Source organism: Exserohilum turcica, assembly GCF_000359705.1.
Source record: "Exserohilum turcica Et28A unplaced genomic scaffold SETTUscaffold_1, whole genome shotgun sequence".
In the NCBI taxonomy this organism is placed as follows: domain Eukaryota; kingdom Fungi; phylum Ascomycota; class Dothideomycetes; order Pleosporales; family Pleosporaceae; genus Exserohilum; species Exserohilum turcicum.
Window position 1 is genome coordinate 62,221 of NW_007359914.1, and position 18,730 is coordinate 80,950.

At 52.3% G+C, this 18,730-nt stretch overlaps 3 protein-coding genes across 3 annotated transcripts; 2 read left to right on the top strand and 1 right to left on the bottom strand.

Moving 5' to 3' along the window:
* Window positions 1-152: 152 nt before the first annotated feature.
* Window positions 153-14,078, top strand: SETTUDRAFT_29755 (uncharacterized protein; the record flags this gene model as incomplete). The annotated part of the gene is made up of 1 exon (XM_008021960.1): window positions 153-14,078. One exon carries the CDS (start codon window positions 153-155, stop codon window positions 14,076-14,078), a length of 13,926 nt encoding a protein of 4,641 aa, XP_008020151.1.
* A 953-nt stretch (window positions 14,079-15,031) lies between these two features.
* Window positions 15,032-16,611, bottom strand: SETTUDRAFT_170199 (uncharacterized protein; the record flags this gene model as incomplete). The annotated part of the gene is made up of 2 exons (XM_008022335.1): window positions 15,032-16,443; window positions 16,554-16,611. 2 exons carry the CDS (start codon window positions 16,609-16,611, stop codon window positions 15,032-15,034), a joined length of 1,470 nt encoding a protein of 489 aa, XP_008020526.1.
* Window positions 16,612-17,294: 683 nt separating this feature from the next.
* SETTUDRAFT_84612 (uncharacterized protein) lies at window positions 17,295-18,116 on the top strand (the record flags this gene model as incomplete). The annotated part of the gene is made up of 1 exon (XM_008022159.1): window positions 17,295-18,116. The coding sequence occupies one exon, from the start codon at window positions 17,295-17,297 to the stop codon at window positions 18,114-18,116; it is 822 nt and encodes a 273-aa protein (XP_008020350.1).
* Window positions 18,117-18,730: the final 614 nt, after the last annotated feature.

Sequence of the window (18,730 nt, forward strand, 5' to 3'; positions counted from 1 at the left end):
CGTGACCTCGTCTCGCTTGCGACCAGTTACTGGCTGTGGTGTGAAACTTGATCGTCTGCGATTATCCTCTGCGGAGCCGTCGAACACTTATTGCACCCATCTTTTGCGTGCCATTGCGCAAGTAACCCGATCAAAGAGAAAATTTCAAAATCATGGCGCAAACTTCCATGCCAGTGTCCAAAGAGGTGGTGGTGGTGTGCAAGCTGCCGGTGTTCCCTGGGAGACAGGAGGAGTCCAAGGCTATCGAAAGGGAGGAGCTAAAATTTAGTGCGCCATCTACGCCATTGTCGGCAGCAACACTCGAAGCTGCATGGTCTGCATCACTCTGCTTGTACACCAATCTATCGCAGATCGCCTTCCAAATCAAAGCTGCCAACGCGAAGATTGCGAGCAGATCGTGCGAAATACTGGAAACGACTGAGCTGCGATCCATCTCGAGCGGCCTTCGCAGCCATGAAAACGCGTCGGATTTGGCCGAGCAGGACCAGAGCAACACGGCCATTGTATACGCACGTAGCGAAGACGTCGTCTCCGCTGATGGAGGCTCAACCCGAGAGTCTGCAGTTTCAGAAAAACTCTTATGGCAGGGCGTTGATCTCGCCTTGGTTGTCGAGCCATCGGCATACACCCTGATTTTCCGTCGCAATTTCATGTCCAACCTGGAAGCCAGAAATTTTGGCACAACTCTTTCGTGCACGCTTGATGCTCTCCTGGAAATTGATAGCTCCAAGGTTTTCAGAGACCTCGGAATCAGCCAGCACGACTTGCAAACCATGCTGGAATGGAACAAGATAGAATTCATATCCAAGAAGTCCTTGGTTCATGCCGAATTCGCTAGGACGGTTGATTCACAGCCTGATGCCGAGGCAATCGATTCATGGGATGGCCGAATGACCTACAGAGAGCTTGATACTCTTTCCACAAATATATCAAGAGAGCTGCGACGCCGCGGAGTCGGCATCGGATCGTGGGTTCTGGTTTGTTTCAACAAATCACGCTGGCCTGTCGCCTCTATGCTGGCTGTGCTCAAAGCAGGCGCGGCCTTCGTCCCAGTGGATCCTAGATTTCCAGAATCGCGTATACGACAGATCATCGGGGTCACAAAGGCCAGCCATGCGGTGGTCGCCGAGGATGATCTTGCCGCGCTGCTAAAGAGAGCATCATCAGAACTGCAGGTCATCCAAGCCACCCGGATCAGTGCCGCAGATCCATCGACCGAAGGGCATACTGAGGATCTTGTAATACAACCACATCACCCTGCGATATGCTTATTTACATCTGGAAGCACTGGAGTGCCCAAAGGCATCATTGCCCCTCATGCTGCAGTCTGCACCGGGGCTTGGGAGTTTGGAAGGGTCGCCAACGCAACCCCTGCAGAGCGCATGCTTCAGTTCGCATCATACACGTTCGACATGTCCTATGCGGACATAATCACCGCCCTGCTGCATGGTTCCACACTCTGCATTCCATCCGAGGATGACCGTATGGGAAATCTTCAGGAATACATCCAACGCTCACGCCCAACGTGGGCAAACCTGACGCCCACAGTGGCACGGCTTCTCGACCCTGCTGTTTGCTGCAAAACAATAAAAAAGGTGCTGTTGGCCGGTGAGCTGGTTAAAGAGTCAGATGTTGCTGGCTGGATAGATCACGGCGCGGAGGTGTATAATGTCTATGGCCCAGCCGAGAATATCCTCATCATGAATTTTGGACCTATTTTCAAAGGAGCTGCTTACAGCACGTCTCGACCAAGGAATTCTCGCCTTTGGGTTGCCGACTTGGAAAAGCGTCGCCTGATGCCACTTGGCGCCGTTGGCGAACTGATATCTGAAGGACAGCAGATTGGAGATGGATATCTAAACGACCCAACTCGAACGGCTGCAGCCTTTCTGTCCGACGTCGGATTTATCCCGCATCCGACGCCTGAGCAACCATTTCCACGGCGATTCTACAAAACTGGTGACCTGGGACGACAATTCACAGATGGCTCGTTCGAGGTAGTTGGTAGAGTCGACTCGCAAGTTAAGATTGGAGGCCAGCGCGTGGAACTTAGTGATATCGAGTCACATATTAAGACGTGCAGCGCGGCTGTGGTTCTTCCCAAAAAGGGACCACTGGCTAACCGGCTAACTGCAATCATCGAAGATCAAAAGAGGCAAGACGCAGATGATTCTTACTTCACAACTCCTGATTCAGCATTGGTGGAGGAGACACGTAAAAAGCTAGGCGAAAGCCTTCCTCCGTACATGGTCCCATCCCACTGGCTGGGAATCGAAAACTTCCCATACTCTACCTCGTCAAAGCTGGATAGGAAACTTCTCCTGAACAAGGCTGAGACCCTGTCCCAGGAACAACTGATTCGTCTCACCCAAACGGAAGACGATTTGGAAGTTCAACAGACAGTCTCTCTCAACCAAGTGGAAACGCTCCTTCAGGAAATCTGTAGCCAGATGCTCAACCTTCCGAAGGAAAGAGTCATCATGACCCAGTCTTTTACTAAGCTCGGAGGAGACTCGATCACAGCTATGCAAATTTCTGCCGCAACAAGGAAATCCGGCGTCGGATTTCTTTCTGTCAAGCATATCTTAACATCGAAATCGCTCCTGGACGCTGCTGGCCATATAACAGAGCAAAAGTCTTCACAATTGGAGATCCCAGTGATTGAGGCGGAACAGCTCTTCCATCTTTCACCGATGCAGCAATTCTTCGTAGAGACAGCGCGTACTTCTTCAGCCTGGCATCACTACAACCAGAATGTTCTCTTGCGGTTGACAGTGGATGTGCAGCCGCAAATCGTCCAACAGGCGCTAGCCGATATCATCCAGCGGCACCCCATGCTGCGTGCGCGGTTCCGAGCCTCTTCAGATGGCGAATGGATGCAATACATTGCTGCTGCGAAAGAATCTGAGTCCACATTAGAAGTCATTTCGGACCCCGTATCAAGGGATGAGCAAAAGCAAAGAATGCTTCAAGCGCGGCAGTCACTCAATCTGTTCGACGGCCCCATCGTGCGCGCGCAACTTTTCACAAACACCACTGGAAAAGACTCGTTGCTGTTCATCGTTGCGCACCATATTGTAATCGATTTGGTCTCTTGGAGAGTCATCGTGGAAGAACTAGAAGCTTTCATTGCTGCCCGGCTCAGGACACATAGCCAGGCAATTACGCCCATCTCACACGATCAGTCGCAATCAATTCACTTTTCTGCCTGGGCTGAGCTACAAAGGCGGTACAGCCGCCGACTCGTTTCTGCACAGACGATCCCATATGGGCTATTAGTGCCTGACACCGACTTTTCTTTCTGGGGGATCTCGCCGTCTCAAAATGTGTACAGCGATGTGCAGGAAACACGTATTGCTCTCGACTCATCGCTCACGTCTCAGTTTCTCCACGAATGCCATCGCACGCTTCGAACAGAGCCTGTAGATATAATCTTGGCAAGTATCTTCATGTCATTCAGCAAAGTATTTCCAGAGTACACGCTGCCTGCTATCTTCAACGAGTCTCACGGAAGGGAGCCATGGAACGACCAGATTGACATTTCCCAGACCGTGGGATGGTTCACTGTCGTCGCGCCTATTCTCTTGGAGAACGCCAATACTGGCAATGTTGTGGACGTGGTTCGCCGCATCAAAGACTGGCGTAAAGCAATGCCCGTCAAGGGGTTTCAGTACTTCTCATCCAAGTACCTCACTGAAGAGGGACGATCGGCTTACAAAAGCCATCTGCCAGCTGAGATTCTCTTCAATTACGAGGGTCGATACCAATCTCTAGAAAAGAGAGATGCGATTCTCAAACCTGAATCGTGGACAGCAGGCGAGGAGTTGGCGGACATGGGTCCCAATCTTCAGAGGTTCTGTTTATTTGAGTTATCGGCCGCTGTTCTTTCCGATGGAAAGCTGCATCTGACAAGTGCATGGAACTCCAAAACACGGCATCAAGACCGAATACAGTCTTGGCTGGAGTCTGCTCTGCCTTCCGTTCTACAGGATGTCGTCGCATCGTTATCCCTTGAACAAGAGCAACTGACTCTTGACGATATCGGACAACGCACCACCATGGACTATTTCGAGGTTGATTCTCTTGCGCAAACGATACTCACCATTCCAGAAGTCAAGAGTCTTAACGACGTCGAGACGATTCTGGACGGATCTCCAATGCAAGATTCTTTGGCCTTGAGCCAGGTAAAAGCTACCAATGTGGACGCGTACGAGATCGACTTCACATGGGAGGTCACGAAAAGTCACTTTGATGGAGCAAATGAGGCTATCGGCTCCGATCAGCTCCTAGCAGCTTGGCATGAGACAGTGGCATCCCATTCCACACTCCGGACGGTCTTCTTGGAATCGGCAAGTGCCACTGGGTCGAATATGATTTACCAAATTGTTCTCAAGAAGCATGCAGCATGCGCTATCCTTCTCAAAGCGGAGAACTCTCAGGATGCACTCCAGCAACTGAGCAGCTATACGATGTACCGAGACCAAGGCCTCTTCGCTGACAGGAGGCCCCCGCATAGGCTCCTTATCTGCTCAACCTCTGATGGGAAGATGTTTGTGAGGCTTCAGGTGAACCATATTCTGTTCGACGGAATGTCTCAGATGCCATTGCTGAAAAGCCTTTCAAGAGCATACTCCAAAAGTGCACCGGCTTTGGATAGCTCACGAAACACCTTTGGTGAGTTCATACATTACATCCGCGACCCACAGCGACGGAACCGCAGTCTGTTATACTGGCAGGACCATCTCAAGGGCGCCAAGCCATGTCTTTTCCCTCATTTGTTAGACACCAGGATGGACCAGGAGGCACCCAAGTCCCAGAAGCTGCAGAGATGCCACGCGCCAGTGCATCTAGAGGTGCAACTATCAGACCTACAACGCGTTGCAGGCAATTTACAGGTGACCATACCAACTCTGGTTCATTTAGCATGGGCGCTCGTGCTGCGGCTGTACACGGGCGAGAACCATGCTGTATTCGGATACCTGGCTTCAGGGCGCGATGCCCCTATCGACGGCATCGAAGACGCAATTGGACCGTTTATCGCCATGTTTGTCTGCTTCGTGAACTTTGGCCAGGACGCAGATTCGTCTTTGGTCGAGTTGATGAACAAAATGCAGGAGTCCTCAGCCGATGCCATTGCCCATCAAGGAACCTCTCTCGCCGAGATTCAGAGCGCCATAGGATTGCCAGGCAACTCCTTGCTATTCAACAGCGGTATCTCATTCCTGCCTAAGCTTTCGCGACAATCTCAGATAGACCGCGGCCATGATCTGGTCTTTGATACTATCGCGGAGAAGGACCCCACCGAGTTCGACTTGTCTCTGTTTGTTGAACTCGATGATCTTGAGGGACAAATTGCGATGCGCTTTGACTTCTTGGGTTCGGCCTTTGGGAGCGAGCACATCAAGAATGTGGCTGGCTCACTTAGTCACATGCTCTCAGAGTTAGTCCGCAATCCTCATCAAAGCCTGCGCCAAATTTTGAAGCCGGGCAAATGCGACATGGCTTCACTGCTTCAGTGGAATAGCCCCTTAATTACTGCCCAGGAAAAATGCGCGCACGATATCTTTGCCGAACGGGTGCGAGAGTACCCAGACAGAGAGGCAATTTACAGCTGGGATGGAGTTATGACGTACAAGCAGCTTGATGACGCATCTACCTCTGTCGGCCGACACTTGGTGCATTACGATATTGGCCCAGAGGTATTGGTTCCGGTGTGCTTCGAGAAATCGCTTTGGACAGTTGTTGCTATACTTGGTATCCTCAAAGCTGGGGGCGCATTTGTGCTACTCGACCCAGCACACCCAGAAGCACGTTTGTGGAACCTTATCAACGAATTGGAAGCATCGGTCGTGGTATGCTCGCCCTTGACAGCAGAATCACGAGGCTTCAAAGCCCGTGCGCCCACCGAAGGTAGAACCATCTCCATCATCGAGATCAGCCAAGGGCTGGTTGATGAGCTGCTTTCTTCCGCAAAAAGCGAATTGGACAATGTACCAGTATGCGAGTCAGTGAAACCAGACAACCTCATGTACGCAGTGTTCACTTCTGGTACCACGGGCACACCAAAGGGCACTCTGATAACGCACCGCGCATTGGCCACTGGATTGAGAGAACATGCGGTTGCTACGGGCATGACGTTGCTAGGACCCGACACTAGGTCCTTACAATTCGCATCGTACAGTTTTGATGCGTCAATCGGTGACATCTTTACCACCATTGAAGTAGGTGGCTGTCTTTGCATTCCGAAAGAAGAAGACCGTAGCCCGGCCGACGTCACAGCTTTCGTGGCAAGAAGCAGGGCCACTTGGGCAGGTATCACTCCTTCCTTTGCAGCCCTACTAGACCCGCCATCTGTAGCCACTCTGAAAGCCCTCTGCCTGGCAGGCGAACCGCTTTCTGTGTCGCAGGTCAACGCATGGGCTAGCCGCCTTCAGTTGATCAACATGTATGGTCCTACTGAATGCACGGTGGCATGCGTATCACACTCGGCCGTCACCCGGGAGATTGGCGCATCGAACATCGGACGTGGATACCGCTGTGCTACATGGATTGTTGATGAGAACGATCACCATACCCTCCGGCCAGTAGGCGTTATTGGCGAGCTGCTCATCGAAGGACCTATACTGGCTCGAGGCTACCTCAAGAGGCCGGAGACCACGGCGGCAGTGTTCATCGATAGCCCCGAATGGCTCCAGGGCATTCGGGCAAACAGCAAGCTCTACAAAACAGGAGATCTAGTCCGCTACAACTCTGATGGAACATTGAACTTCATTGGAAGGAAAGATACACAGATCAAGATCAACGGCCAGCGTGTTGAGGTTGGTGAGATTGAAACTGTACTGAGCACCGGCCTCAAGCGAGACGACAGCCCTATCATTGTTGATTTGCTCAAGCGGGCTAGCCTCGGGGAGAGTGACTTGCTCGTTTGTTTTGTCTGCGTAAGGCCCGACGTAGAGGCTTCTGCGAGCGAGGAAATCATTCCTACGGATTCAGACGCGATCGAGAAGCTACGTACTGTGGTAGCTAAGATACTGCGTGATCCGTCTACAACATCATCGCTCCCGCGATACATGCTTCCCCAAGCATATATTCCGATCAACAGGATCCCGCTCTCCGTATCTGGAAAAACAGATAGACGCGCTCTGCAAGCAGCAACGTCTGAACTGACCCGTGCACAGCTGGTTGGGTACACAGCAGCACTTACCGTTTCGGCCGATGATGATGACCTCGATACCGATGCAGAGGTACTTCTAAGCAGTCTGTGGGAGAAGGTTTTGAATGTTCAAGTGACCAGCAAGAGAAGCAACTTCTACAATCTCGGAGGAGATTCAGTGATTGCCATGCGACTGAGGGCGGAATGCCGACGCGTTGGGATCGATCTTTCCATTGCAGAAATCTTCACCAATCCAGATCTCGTCGACATGGCAGGACTTTTGACTCTCGCCTCAAGTCAAATCTCGTCAACAGCCTCTTCGGATCTGGTCTCGTCAAATGCATCGACAATCAGCGAAGACCATTGCAGCGAGCCATTCTCGCTAGTGCGCCATCTTGACATCAAGCTCGACAACAAATCACTCCAAGAGATCGCGGCAGAATGCTCGTTATCTGTCGAAGACATTGAGGACATTTATCCCTGCAGCCCCATGCAAGAAGCGTTGATGGCTTTATCTGCCTCAGATCCTAAACAGCAAGCTTACTGCCTCCATGCAGCCTTCACCTTCCCTCCTGGAATGGATATTCATCGTTTCCTCCAAGCATGGGAGCATACCAGTGCTCGATTTTCAATACTGAGAAGTCGAATCATCTTGGGGCCTTCTGGTAGCTTTGTCGTCGTCGCTCGATCTCCTCTCGCAGCTTATTCTGTCACCGGAAAATCATGTGCAGAAGAGATGGAGTCACAACGGAGTCAAGCATTCTCCTACGGATCCCCACTGCTCCGATTGGGTGTAGTTTCAGGACAAGAGGGTACCCCGAGTTCCTTCATCGTCAGTATTCACCATGCAGCCTATGATGGTTGGTCAATGAGATTGGTCTGGGACGCTGTCATTGGTTTCTTCCATGGAACCCCAGGTCCAGTTGACCGCAGCCCGCCGTTCCAATCATTCATCAAGGAGCTCAATATGCAAAGCACGTGGCCTTCTGAAGGTTACTGGAGGGGTCAGCTGATTAGTCAAGACGAAAACGGCTTCAAGTGGCCACCGGTGACGAGCTCCCATAAGCCGTCTGCAAGTTCAAGCAAGAAGTTCCACTTCGATTACAGTGTAGAGACTAGTCGAAATCTTTCTGTCACCCCAGCCGATCTTGTCAACGCCGTGTGGGCCATGACACTCGCGAGGTACTCCGACAGTACTCTGGTCTCGTATGGCGTTACTCTATCAGGCCGAGACATTGAGCTCTCCGGTATCGAAGAAATTGTTGGACCGACCATTGCTACTGTCCCCAGGCAAGTAGAAGTCCGACATAATATGAGCCTAGCCGACTACTTGCGATCATTACAACAAGTGATCAATTCAGCATTGCCTCATCAGCATCTGGGTCTCCAAAAGATCCAAAGCCTAAGTCCAGCTGCTCGGGAGGCTTGCGACTTCAACACACTACTGGTTATTAGTCCGGGTTCGCTTACCGACAACTCCCTTCTCAACGACCTTGGAATTGTTCCCTTGCCTATCGATTCGGCAGATTTCCATCCCTATCCTCTTGTCCTTGAATGCAGTATTGAAGACGGTTCACTGAACATCGAAGCCGCCTTTGATCCTCGCTGCATTGATGAACTGACTCTTATCTATGCAATGCAGCAATTCGGCCACATTTTGCAAAATGTCGGAAATTGTAGCTCGAGCTCAGCACATTGTGACATTGGCGGCCTCATGGCGACAGCTCCCGGCCATATCGAAACCATTCTCAGTTTCAATTCAGGAAAGCCAGAGAACTTTGCACCAAGATTTGTGCATGAAATAGTAGAGCAAACCGTTCAGGAGTACCCATCTGGCATGGCTGTAGTTTCTCACGACGCGACTTTGACATATCAGCAGCTGGATACGTTTGCCAACATTCTGGTGGACCACATACTCGAGCGCAAACCTGATAACAGTCAATCTTGTTTTGTTGGCCTACATATCGACAAGTCAGCAGCCGCATTGGTATCGATGCTTGCAATCCTCAAAGCAGGCTGTGCTTTTGTACCTCTTGATCCCACGCAGCCCGCGTCGCGTCTTGAGTCTCTAGTCGACTCAGCGAATATCGAGGTCATCTTGACTTCTCCAAATCACGCGAAGAAGTTGGGAGATATATTCCCACGTCGCTGTGTATTACCGATTGATCTATCTTCACTCTCCCCCTCTGCAACAAGACCTAGCGGTTCCAGGCAGCGCGATACCCAGGCTTCTCCTGCAGACCAGTTAGCATACCTCTTGTACACATCTGGAACTACCGGCAAGCCAAAAGGAGTTGAAATCGATCATGCAGCCTGGTCGAGTGCCATAGCTTTCCAGAAAGATCACTTCAAATTGAGCTCGACCACACGCATGCTGCAGTTCAGTAACTTCACTTTTGATGTCAGTCTTTTCGAGATTTTCACCACGCTGGCTGCTGGAGGTTGTGTATGCGTTCCATCCGAACAGGCACGCATGGATGATTTGGCCACGTCGATTCTCGAGATGCAGGTCAATGTGCTATCATTGACACCGACCGTTGCGAGACTCTTGAACGGCGACGCACTTCCAGATGTGAAACTCGTCGTTTTCGCTGGAGAGGCTTTGGCACAGCCAGATATTGATGCTTGGGTACAGCCCGAACGACGCATTGTCAATGCGTATGGCCCTACCGAGGCGTGTATCTATGCGACCGCTAGAGACATCATGCAGGGCGGTGATCAAAAAAGCAGCCGCAACATCGGAAAGGGACTCGGCGTAGACGTATGGGTCATGAAGCCCGAATCAAACACCCTCGCGCCAATTGGTGCGGTGGGTGAGCTTTGTATTAGTGGTCAACAACTCGCACGCGGCTACCACAGCATGGAAGAGGCTACACTACGCTCTTTCACCCAAGAGTCTTTCAGTGCTGCCCCTGAATCAACGCACACAGTGCGGATTTATCGCACTGGAGATCTGGTTCGATACGAGTCAGATGGGAGTCTTGAATTCCTCGGCCGACGAGATGGCCAAATCAAGATCCGCGGTCAGCGCATTGACGTTGGCGAGGTGCAGTACCACATTCAAAGGTCCATGGCTGCCGACACGCTCTTCCGCCATTGCACTGTTCAGCTCTACAAACCATCAGCTGGTGATCCTCAGCTAGGTCTAGCCAAGGCAGATCCGGTATTGGTAGCATTCCTTGTCATGGAGCTGGACTTTGTCGACGCGCTATCTGGTGTGCAATTCTCTCATCTGCGCACTGGAAATGCCGACTATCCCAACAACATTGCCACCAAATTGCAACACAGCCTTCGAGCGGTGCTGCCGGCATACATGGTACCCTCGATATTCGTTGCGTTGGATAGACTACCAAACACCGCCTCAGGCAAGCTCGACCGTGGCTTCATTGCAACATGTCTCGGCTCCCTCAATTACGAGAATTCAAACAGCGATGTTGCCAAAGTTGATCGCCCGCTGGATGGAAAAGAGGAGATGCTACAGGGCTGGTGGGAGCGCTTACTGGGAGTCGAAAAGAATCTTGTGACTGCTAACAGCGACTTCTTTTCTCTGGGAGGCAACTCACTCTCTGCAATCAAGCTGGTCAGTCTGGCCCGGTCGCTTGGCTACAAGACGACCTTTTCCGCCATATTCTCCAACCCCCTACTTTCGGACATGGCGACTCAATTTGAGCCAGTGCTGGAAGATGCGGCTGCTTCCCAACTCCCTGTCGGTGTTCCTGCATCAATGAAGCTGGATCTGATCTCTGAAACTGAAGCACGAACCGCCATCGACTATACGCTACCGACATACGGCATTGACTTCAAAGAAGTTGAAGACATATATTCAGCTACGCCCATACAGGAGGGCTCCATGGCCCTGACCGCGAGAACTCCTCATGCATGGCTCATGATTGCTCATATGGACATACCCGCATCCGATCTGGCGATGCTCAAGAGGTCATGGGAATCTGCATTCCAGCGATTCGAGCTATTGCGCACCCGTATCATCCCAGGTCAAGACGGCGCTGCTCTGCAGGTTCTCATGAAGAGTTGTCCTCTCACGTGGGAAGAAGTGCCGGATGTTGAGACATTCGCAAACTACGTATACGATAACCACGACTACGGCCAGCCGCTAGCTCGGGTTGGTTATGCTAAGGCAGCCTCCTCATCGCAAGATGGGGAAGACACAATTACCGTTCTTTTCAGCGCTTCCCACGCCCTCTACGACGGATGGTCCTTGCGCCCCATCTGGTCGAGGTTGTTCTCTAGTCCATCAACTGAGGATCATGACAACGATGAGAAAGCCACACAGTTCAAAGAGTTCGTACGATATCAGTCAGCATTGGATCCAGTGGATGCCATGGCCTTTTGGCAGAAGAAACTCAAAGGCACATCGGGAGCGGAATTCCCAGGTAAACCGGCAGATGTGGCTGCAAGCTATATGCCCATGGCCTCGTGGTCCATGAAGCAGAAGCTGCCTCTTCCAACTCCAGACATGCTTCGACAGTCTGGCGCAACAGTAGCGACCATCGCACAAGCAGCGTGGGCGCTCACTGTGGGTCATTTCACGGGAAGCAGTGATGTCATCTTCAGAACCATTTTGTCCGGCCGCGCCGCTGCTGCCGCCAGTGTTCCAGGTATCGAAGAGATGGCAGGACCAACAGCTGCATTTATCCCCTACCGCACACGTATCGATCATAGTGCTAGCATCTCGTCTTTTCTGGCTCAGTGCCAGAGTGATCAGCTCGAAGCTATACCGCACGCTCACATCGGGTGGGAGAAAATATCGCGGATCGATGAAGACTGCAACAAAGCATGCAAACTGCACAGTCTGTTCAATTTCCAGGCTGTTGCTTTTGATGACCTGGACGCTCAGCCAGCTGGTATCTATTCGCCGAAAGTATACGAGAATCCCAAGGGCCTATCTCCCAATGCCCTCGACGTTGATTTGGTGACTTTGGTGGGCGGAGAAGAGATCCTGGTTACCTTCAGTTACGACCCTGTTATTCTGCACACGTCACAGGTTGAGAGCATCATGGACACTTTCATCACGCTATTTGAACAGATGTTTCAGAAACCGGCGTCAACTCCAGTGGGAGACTTGAGTGCACTGTCGCAGTCACATTTGGAGACCCTCCAGCCTCAGCCGGCTGTGTTGAACAATGGATCCGATGCGAGCTTTGCATCGAGCGAATCGTGCATGCAACATCTTGTACGAAAGCACGTCACTCGCAACCCATTCCACCATGCCATTGAGTCCTGGCATGAGTGCATGACGTACATGCAGCTCGAAGATTACTCCAGCGTATTGGCTGAGAGACTGGTACGGCAAGGTGTGCGATCCAACCAAGCCGTCGGCCTAGTGCTCGACAAGTCACCATGGGTCATTGTCGCCATACTGGGCGTCTTGAAAGCTGGGGGTTACGTTGTGCCCTTTAATCCCAGTACGATCAGCAACTCGTTACCTGACTTGCTGCACGACGCTAAAACATCCATCGTTCTAGTTTCGCCAGCCTATGCGTCATCTTTCGCGGACATCTCTGGCTGTCGATGCATTGTTGTTGACAGTGAGACGTTGCCAGTACCCACTACAGCTTTCCTCAAGCCGGCCTATCGCTCTCCGGTGCCTACAACAAGATCAGACTATGCATTTGCATTGCCGCCTCCCTCTGCAGACGCAGGTTCAGCTCCAACATTCGTCACTCACGGAGAGCTCTGCGCTGCGCTGTTCCAAGTGGGGGAGCAGATGGACATGAGCACAGATACTCGGTCCCTGCTTTACAACGAAACATGGTCCTCTACCATGCTCGTCGATATCCTGGCTCCGCTTGCATACGGAGGTACAGTCTGCTGTCCGCCGCTAGGAAGCAGCATTTCCGATATTGGCGAAAGCATCAACTCGTTCGGTGTCAATGCCATCACAATTCCCGTAGCTGTATCTAGGGTACTTGAGCCGCAACACATGCCGACCGTACGACAGATATGCTTATACGGCGGTATCCCGACACGCCACGATGTGTCTCGATGGAGCCAAAGTACCAGACTGTTTCTCGCCTGGGGCGTAGCAGAGATGGGCGCGATTGCATTTCTGGGATCTCCTTCACAAAGTCAACATGGAGAGTTTGTCGGCACTTCCATTGGGACTCATGCGTCTGTCGTGAGCCCGTACAATGTCTCTGAGCGTGCGCCACCAGGAGCAATCGGAATTCTCAAGCTTGGTCATTCCAATATCTCTAGTCCACGTACTGGGCAAAGTGCGACTGAGGGGCTGCAGCGCTTCAGAGCCAACGTAGATGGAACGCTGAGTCTAGTCGAGTCTACAGCTGAGCCCAAGCTGGCACTCAACGGCCATAACATCAAGGCCAGCGCTATTGAGGAAGCAATCCGACAGCATCTACCCAGCTCCACGGACGTAGTGGTCGACATGTACGCTCCAGAAGTACTAGGCGGCAACCTCCAACTTGGAGCCGTAGTAACGACAAGCGAGCATGCAGCATCAGCTGTGCAAATCGTCTCGCCTCTCCTCCCCAAGCTCAAATCATCCCTTCCATCCTCCAGCACGCCAGCCTTCTTCACAGCGCTCCCGGCACTCCCGCTCACAGCAGCCGGCCAGCTCGACCGGCCCCGTCTTCAGGCACTCGTGCAAACCGCATCTGTCGACTCACTAATAACGTGTGCTGAAACACATCACGACGACGCCACTCTCTCGTCGAGCGAACGCCTACTAGCCTCGCTCTGGATCAAAACGCTGCAGCTCGATCCTGCAACGGAACTGAGCCGCAACGACCACTTCTTCGATGGTTGGAGCGCCAATTCGCTGCTTGCACTGCGGCTCACGGCGGAGCTGAAGCGAAGCGGCTGCATGCTGCGTGTGCCGGATATATATGAGCATCCTACGCTGGGAGGTATGGCTGCGGTTATGCGGGGGGATGGGTTGGTCGTGTAGGTGTATGTATTGGGTATGGGGTTTCATGGCGGAAAGAGATCTACTGGATTGAGATGAGGTTGTGGAAGTGTTCTTTTGTTGGATATAGGGAAGGGGGGGTTTTGGTGGGTGGGGAGACGTGTTTGGGATACGGCGTTTGGGTGATATATTCATAGTACTGTCGTGTTTTTTTTTACAAATATCTTACGTCTAGGTTGTTGACTTGGTGTAGTGCTCTTTCGAGAGAATGAATCGTATAATGTGATATTCGGAGTGTATACTTGTGTTCAATACCTACGTAAACATGGTGCGAGAGAGAGTCCACCGCGGAAAAGCAGCAATAAAGTTATCGTGTCACACTGTAAACACATCGTCCTCGCTATCAAGACTACCTGGAACATCACACAACATGCTCGGTAAACATGATGCTGGAAAAAATTAATTTTAATTTTTTTTTATTCTTCCTCAAAACACCATGCACACTCCTACCATATACCGTCCCCATCATCCCTCGCAGCAGCAACAGCAGCAGCAGCAGCAGCAGCAACCCCTCCTTTCCGCACCGCCACACCCCCTAATTCCCATATCATGCGAAAAAAACAGAAACTTCCGCCGTACCAATGCATTTTCGTTGTCTAGTCGTATATATAAAGCCTGCAGAAAACTCCGCCATCCCGCTCCATATCCTACTGTAAGAAAGAAAGAACGAAAAAGTGCAGTTGCAGTGTACCGTGTATCATGTACCGTGTATAACCCCTATTTTTTCGGCAAATAAAATAATAACACCCGTGGAAACCGTGCCATGTATGCATGTGTACTGTATGTATGTGACCAAGTAAGTCGCCACTACAGACACAAAAAAACTCGGAATAGAAAAAAGAAGAAGGGGTGAGGGAAAAACGAATCCAGTTTGCGGACTGGGATTCAGGGAGAATGGGGGGGGGGGAAGAGGAAGGGAAGGGGTAGAGATGTGGCTAGGCACAGCCTAGATTTACATTCGTGCCGTACTCGAGAAGCACTTTGAGGACGTCGAGGCGTTGCAGTTTGACGGAGAGATGGAGGGCTGTCATATTGTGTGCGTCACAGGCGTCGATGAAGTGGGCCAGGAGACTAATTTTGCGGGCTGTTGATGACGTCGTTGTTGTAGTTGGGACGGTAGAGTTCTGTCTGGTTGGTGTGGTGGTGGTGTTGGCGGGAGGAATGGTTGTAGTAGAAGTGGTAGAGCTCAGAGGAGTATCAGTTGTAGCGGTGTCTTGAGGGAACGCGTCTTTTTCGTTGGCACACCAATCTAGCAGCATGGTGACCATGGCTTCGCTGCCTGTGCTGACGGCGAGATGGAGTGGCGTCCGACCGCCGGCGGTCGTGTGCATGATGCTTGCGCCGAGGTCGAGCAGTGCGTTGGTCGTGGCGATGTCGCCGCGGCGGACGCAGTGGTGTAGGAGGGTGTCTCCGTTGCGGTCGGGCAGGTCGAGTTTTGCGCCGGAGCGGACGAGGAGACGGGCTATTTCCATGTTGCCGAGGGAGATGGCCGTGTAGAGTGGGCTTGAGGTTTCGTCTGGGAAGACCATGGAGCTGCTGTTGCTGCTGTTGGGGCAGCTAGCGTTGTCGTCTGTGCCTTCTGGGTGGGGGCGGTGGCAGCAGCTCTTGAGCAACGACATGGTTGAGGGATTACCAAAGGGGCTGTCGTCAATGACGGATGGCGGCCATTCTGAGACGGGCGTAGGCAGGCTGCCGAGCGTGAGTGCTGTTGACGAAGATGAAGATGACGATGATGATAATGATGATGACGAGGACGATGAAGAGGACGATGACGATAGATGATGCGATTCAGAACTCATGATGTACTTGTCGATATCACTGGATGAGAGTGGAGAAGTGGCGGATACCGGTAGCGTTCCATTGGAAGATGTTTCCTCGTTGCTGTGCATCCAGTCGAGGCGGGCGAGTGACGGATCTAGGCAGTCCATGTCGCTCATTGCTGTTGTAGAGTCGGTGGATCCCATATTGTGGGTGTTGCCGCCGCTATCGAGATCAAATGACATGCCATGCTGTTCGAGGGCGGCCACTAGGGCATCGCTGTCGCGCAGTAGCCGCGTGGGTCGGCCGTTGTCAGTATATAGAAGATGCCTCACGGCTAGAGATTGAAGCGTTTTACATGGTGGCGAGGATCTTTGTGTGCTGGGAGAAGCAGTGGCAGTGATGGCGACGGAGGATGAGGATGAAGTGGACGAAATGTTGTGCCGACTCGCAGCAGTCTGATAAGCCTCGTCAAAATCGCCCACCGAGGAAAGCCAGTCGCGCCTTTCGGCTACCACATCGGTCTGGTCGTGCGGTTTATCGCACAAAATAGCCTTGGCGAGTTCGATGCGTAGTTTCTGTCGTGTTCCTGAGGCAGCACAGTTAGTGTCGTGGTCACGTGGTTTGGATACCTCGTGGGGTCCGGCTTAGGCTGTGGCGCCAAGGGCTCAGTCTCTAGGCAGGTGTCGACTAACTCACGGTATTTTTTCTGAGCGGCTCTATTCTGGGCCTTGCGGCGCTCGTTGACATCGGCCATGTTGGGCGAGGTGTGGCGGGGAGAAGCCATTGTGCCGGGCTGTAAGTAGGACCAGATGTTGCCAACTTTGGTGGCCGAGACTGGATACGAGGAGGGCACGGCTGCCATTAGTATATGAAGCAAAAGCCCAGTTCAAAGGAATACCAGCAATATCCACGGATCTAAGCTGAAAGGCGCAGGGCAAGCGTGAGGCCAAGAGCACTAGCCCCCAGACTAGTCCCTAAAGAGGAAGGACATGCATAACGCGTTTTGTAAGGCGTATTGCTCATGGCCATCAAATGGCATGCATTTAATTCCCTCAAAAAATACTGGCTCTTCCCTGCATCAAACACTGCCGGTTTCACACCGGCTTTTTTTTTCTCGCAACGGTGGTGCGTGGATATACTTTTCGCCCCCACGGACATGGGCATAGCATGGCCTCCACACGTCTGCTTACGTGAACGTGCTGACGAAGAAATCGCTCGGCTAAGCCACTGGAATGAGCATCAGGTCCGATAAAGGAGTAAGAAAAGGTCAAAAATACCTGGAGAAAAGAGTGCTTCCGAGCATCTTTACTTATAATTGTTATACCTGGGAACAACCTCCCTCAGCAGTCCACATACACAGCGACCTTTCCTCGACGACATCAACCCACCACAGCAGCACTGCTTGAACCAACGTCATTTCAAGCCTCGACCTGGACAATGACGGACCAAATCTTGGACAAGCTTCGACAGACGCCACTTTGCTATCTGTTGACCGGAACGGTGCTCATCGGTTTCGTAGTGGCCAATGTCAAATCCCTGCCGCTAGCCCACACGCTGCGACTGGTCCCCTCAGTATATAGACTATTGAGTGCAAGAGTCGGGTCGAAACGCACTAAGCGCGCATCTGCAGATCCGCCAACGACGACGACGACGACGACAGCAACGTGCTATGCCGCACTGCCCGCTCTGTTCAAGCACTACACGCTGGTGTCTCGCGCCATCGCGCTCGATCTAGACATCAACATGCACAAGTCTAACAGCACCTTTTTTACCGACGCCGACATCAGCCGCGCCAAGCTTATAACAAGTCTTCTGAGTCAAGCGTTGGCAAGCCTTGGATCGCCCGCCTTCATTTTGGCCGGGGTGCAATGCAAGTTCCAGAGAGAGGTCCGCCCCTACCAACGCTACGCCGTGTCGTCCCGCATCCTGGCCTGGAATGCCAAGGCCATGTACGTCGTCACGTACTTCATCAAACCCGGCGCGAAGCTGGAGACGGAGCTAGACCTGAGAGGCGGACCTGGGGCGCTGGCCAGTGACAACGTGGTGCGCAAGACGCTCTTGGCTACGATGGTGTCCAAATACGTCTTCAAGGCGGGGAGGACAACCTTGGCTCCCGAGCACGTCTTTCGAGAAGCAGGTCTCCTCATCGAGGCTGACGGCAAAGACGGCATTGCGGTGGCTGACGGGCTGATCGGCAGTGAAGACGTTGCGGCGAGCGTGCAGGCGGGCCTGGCGTACCTTGGGCAGTGTATGGAGTAGCGGCCATTTCCCTATCTGGGACGCTGCATGCCTCTAGGGAAGACGGAGGAAGGCATTCGGGAGGGGGGACGGAACGACGCGTGGACAGGTGTAGATATTCAAAAGTGGCCGTCGGCACGGATCGCTGCCAAGACTGTCTCGCATCCAGTCAATCTAACTAGCCCCACCACAAAGTGCGCGCGACCACAAAGTGCGCGCGCGGCCTCACCAAAACTACCTTAAAAACGAGGCTATAGAGCCACACCAAATAGATATTATCACGATATATTTTGGTGGTGAGATCAATAGGCTTTAATATATATATACAGCTATAGAAATCGAGACGGAGTTCTAATCGCGCGGCCGCGACGCGAGGTTGGAGGTGGTGAGCTTGCAGCACCTCCCTGAGGCTCCTCACCACCTTGAGGCCTCGCGATAGGCTTCTTTTTTTGAGTAGCCTTTGCAGGAGCCATGAAGCTCCTTCTCCTACCCCTTTGAGAAGTTTTAATAGCTTTTTGAAGTTGTTTTGCAGCCTTGCGAGCCGCGATCCTTGAGGCCTTTTTAATAGCCTTCTCCTCCCTCTCCTTCTGCCTCATTAGACTTACTGCAAGCTCGCCTGACGCCTCTGCTCCTTC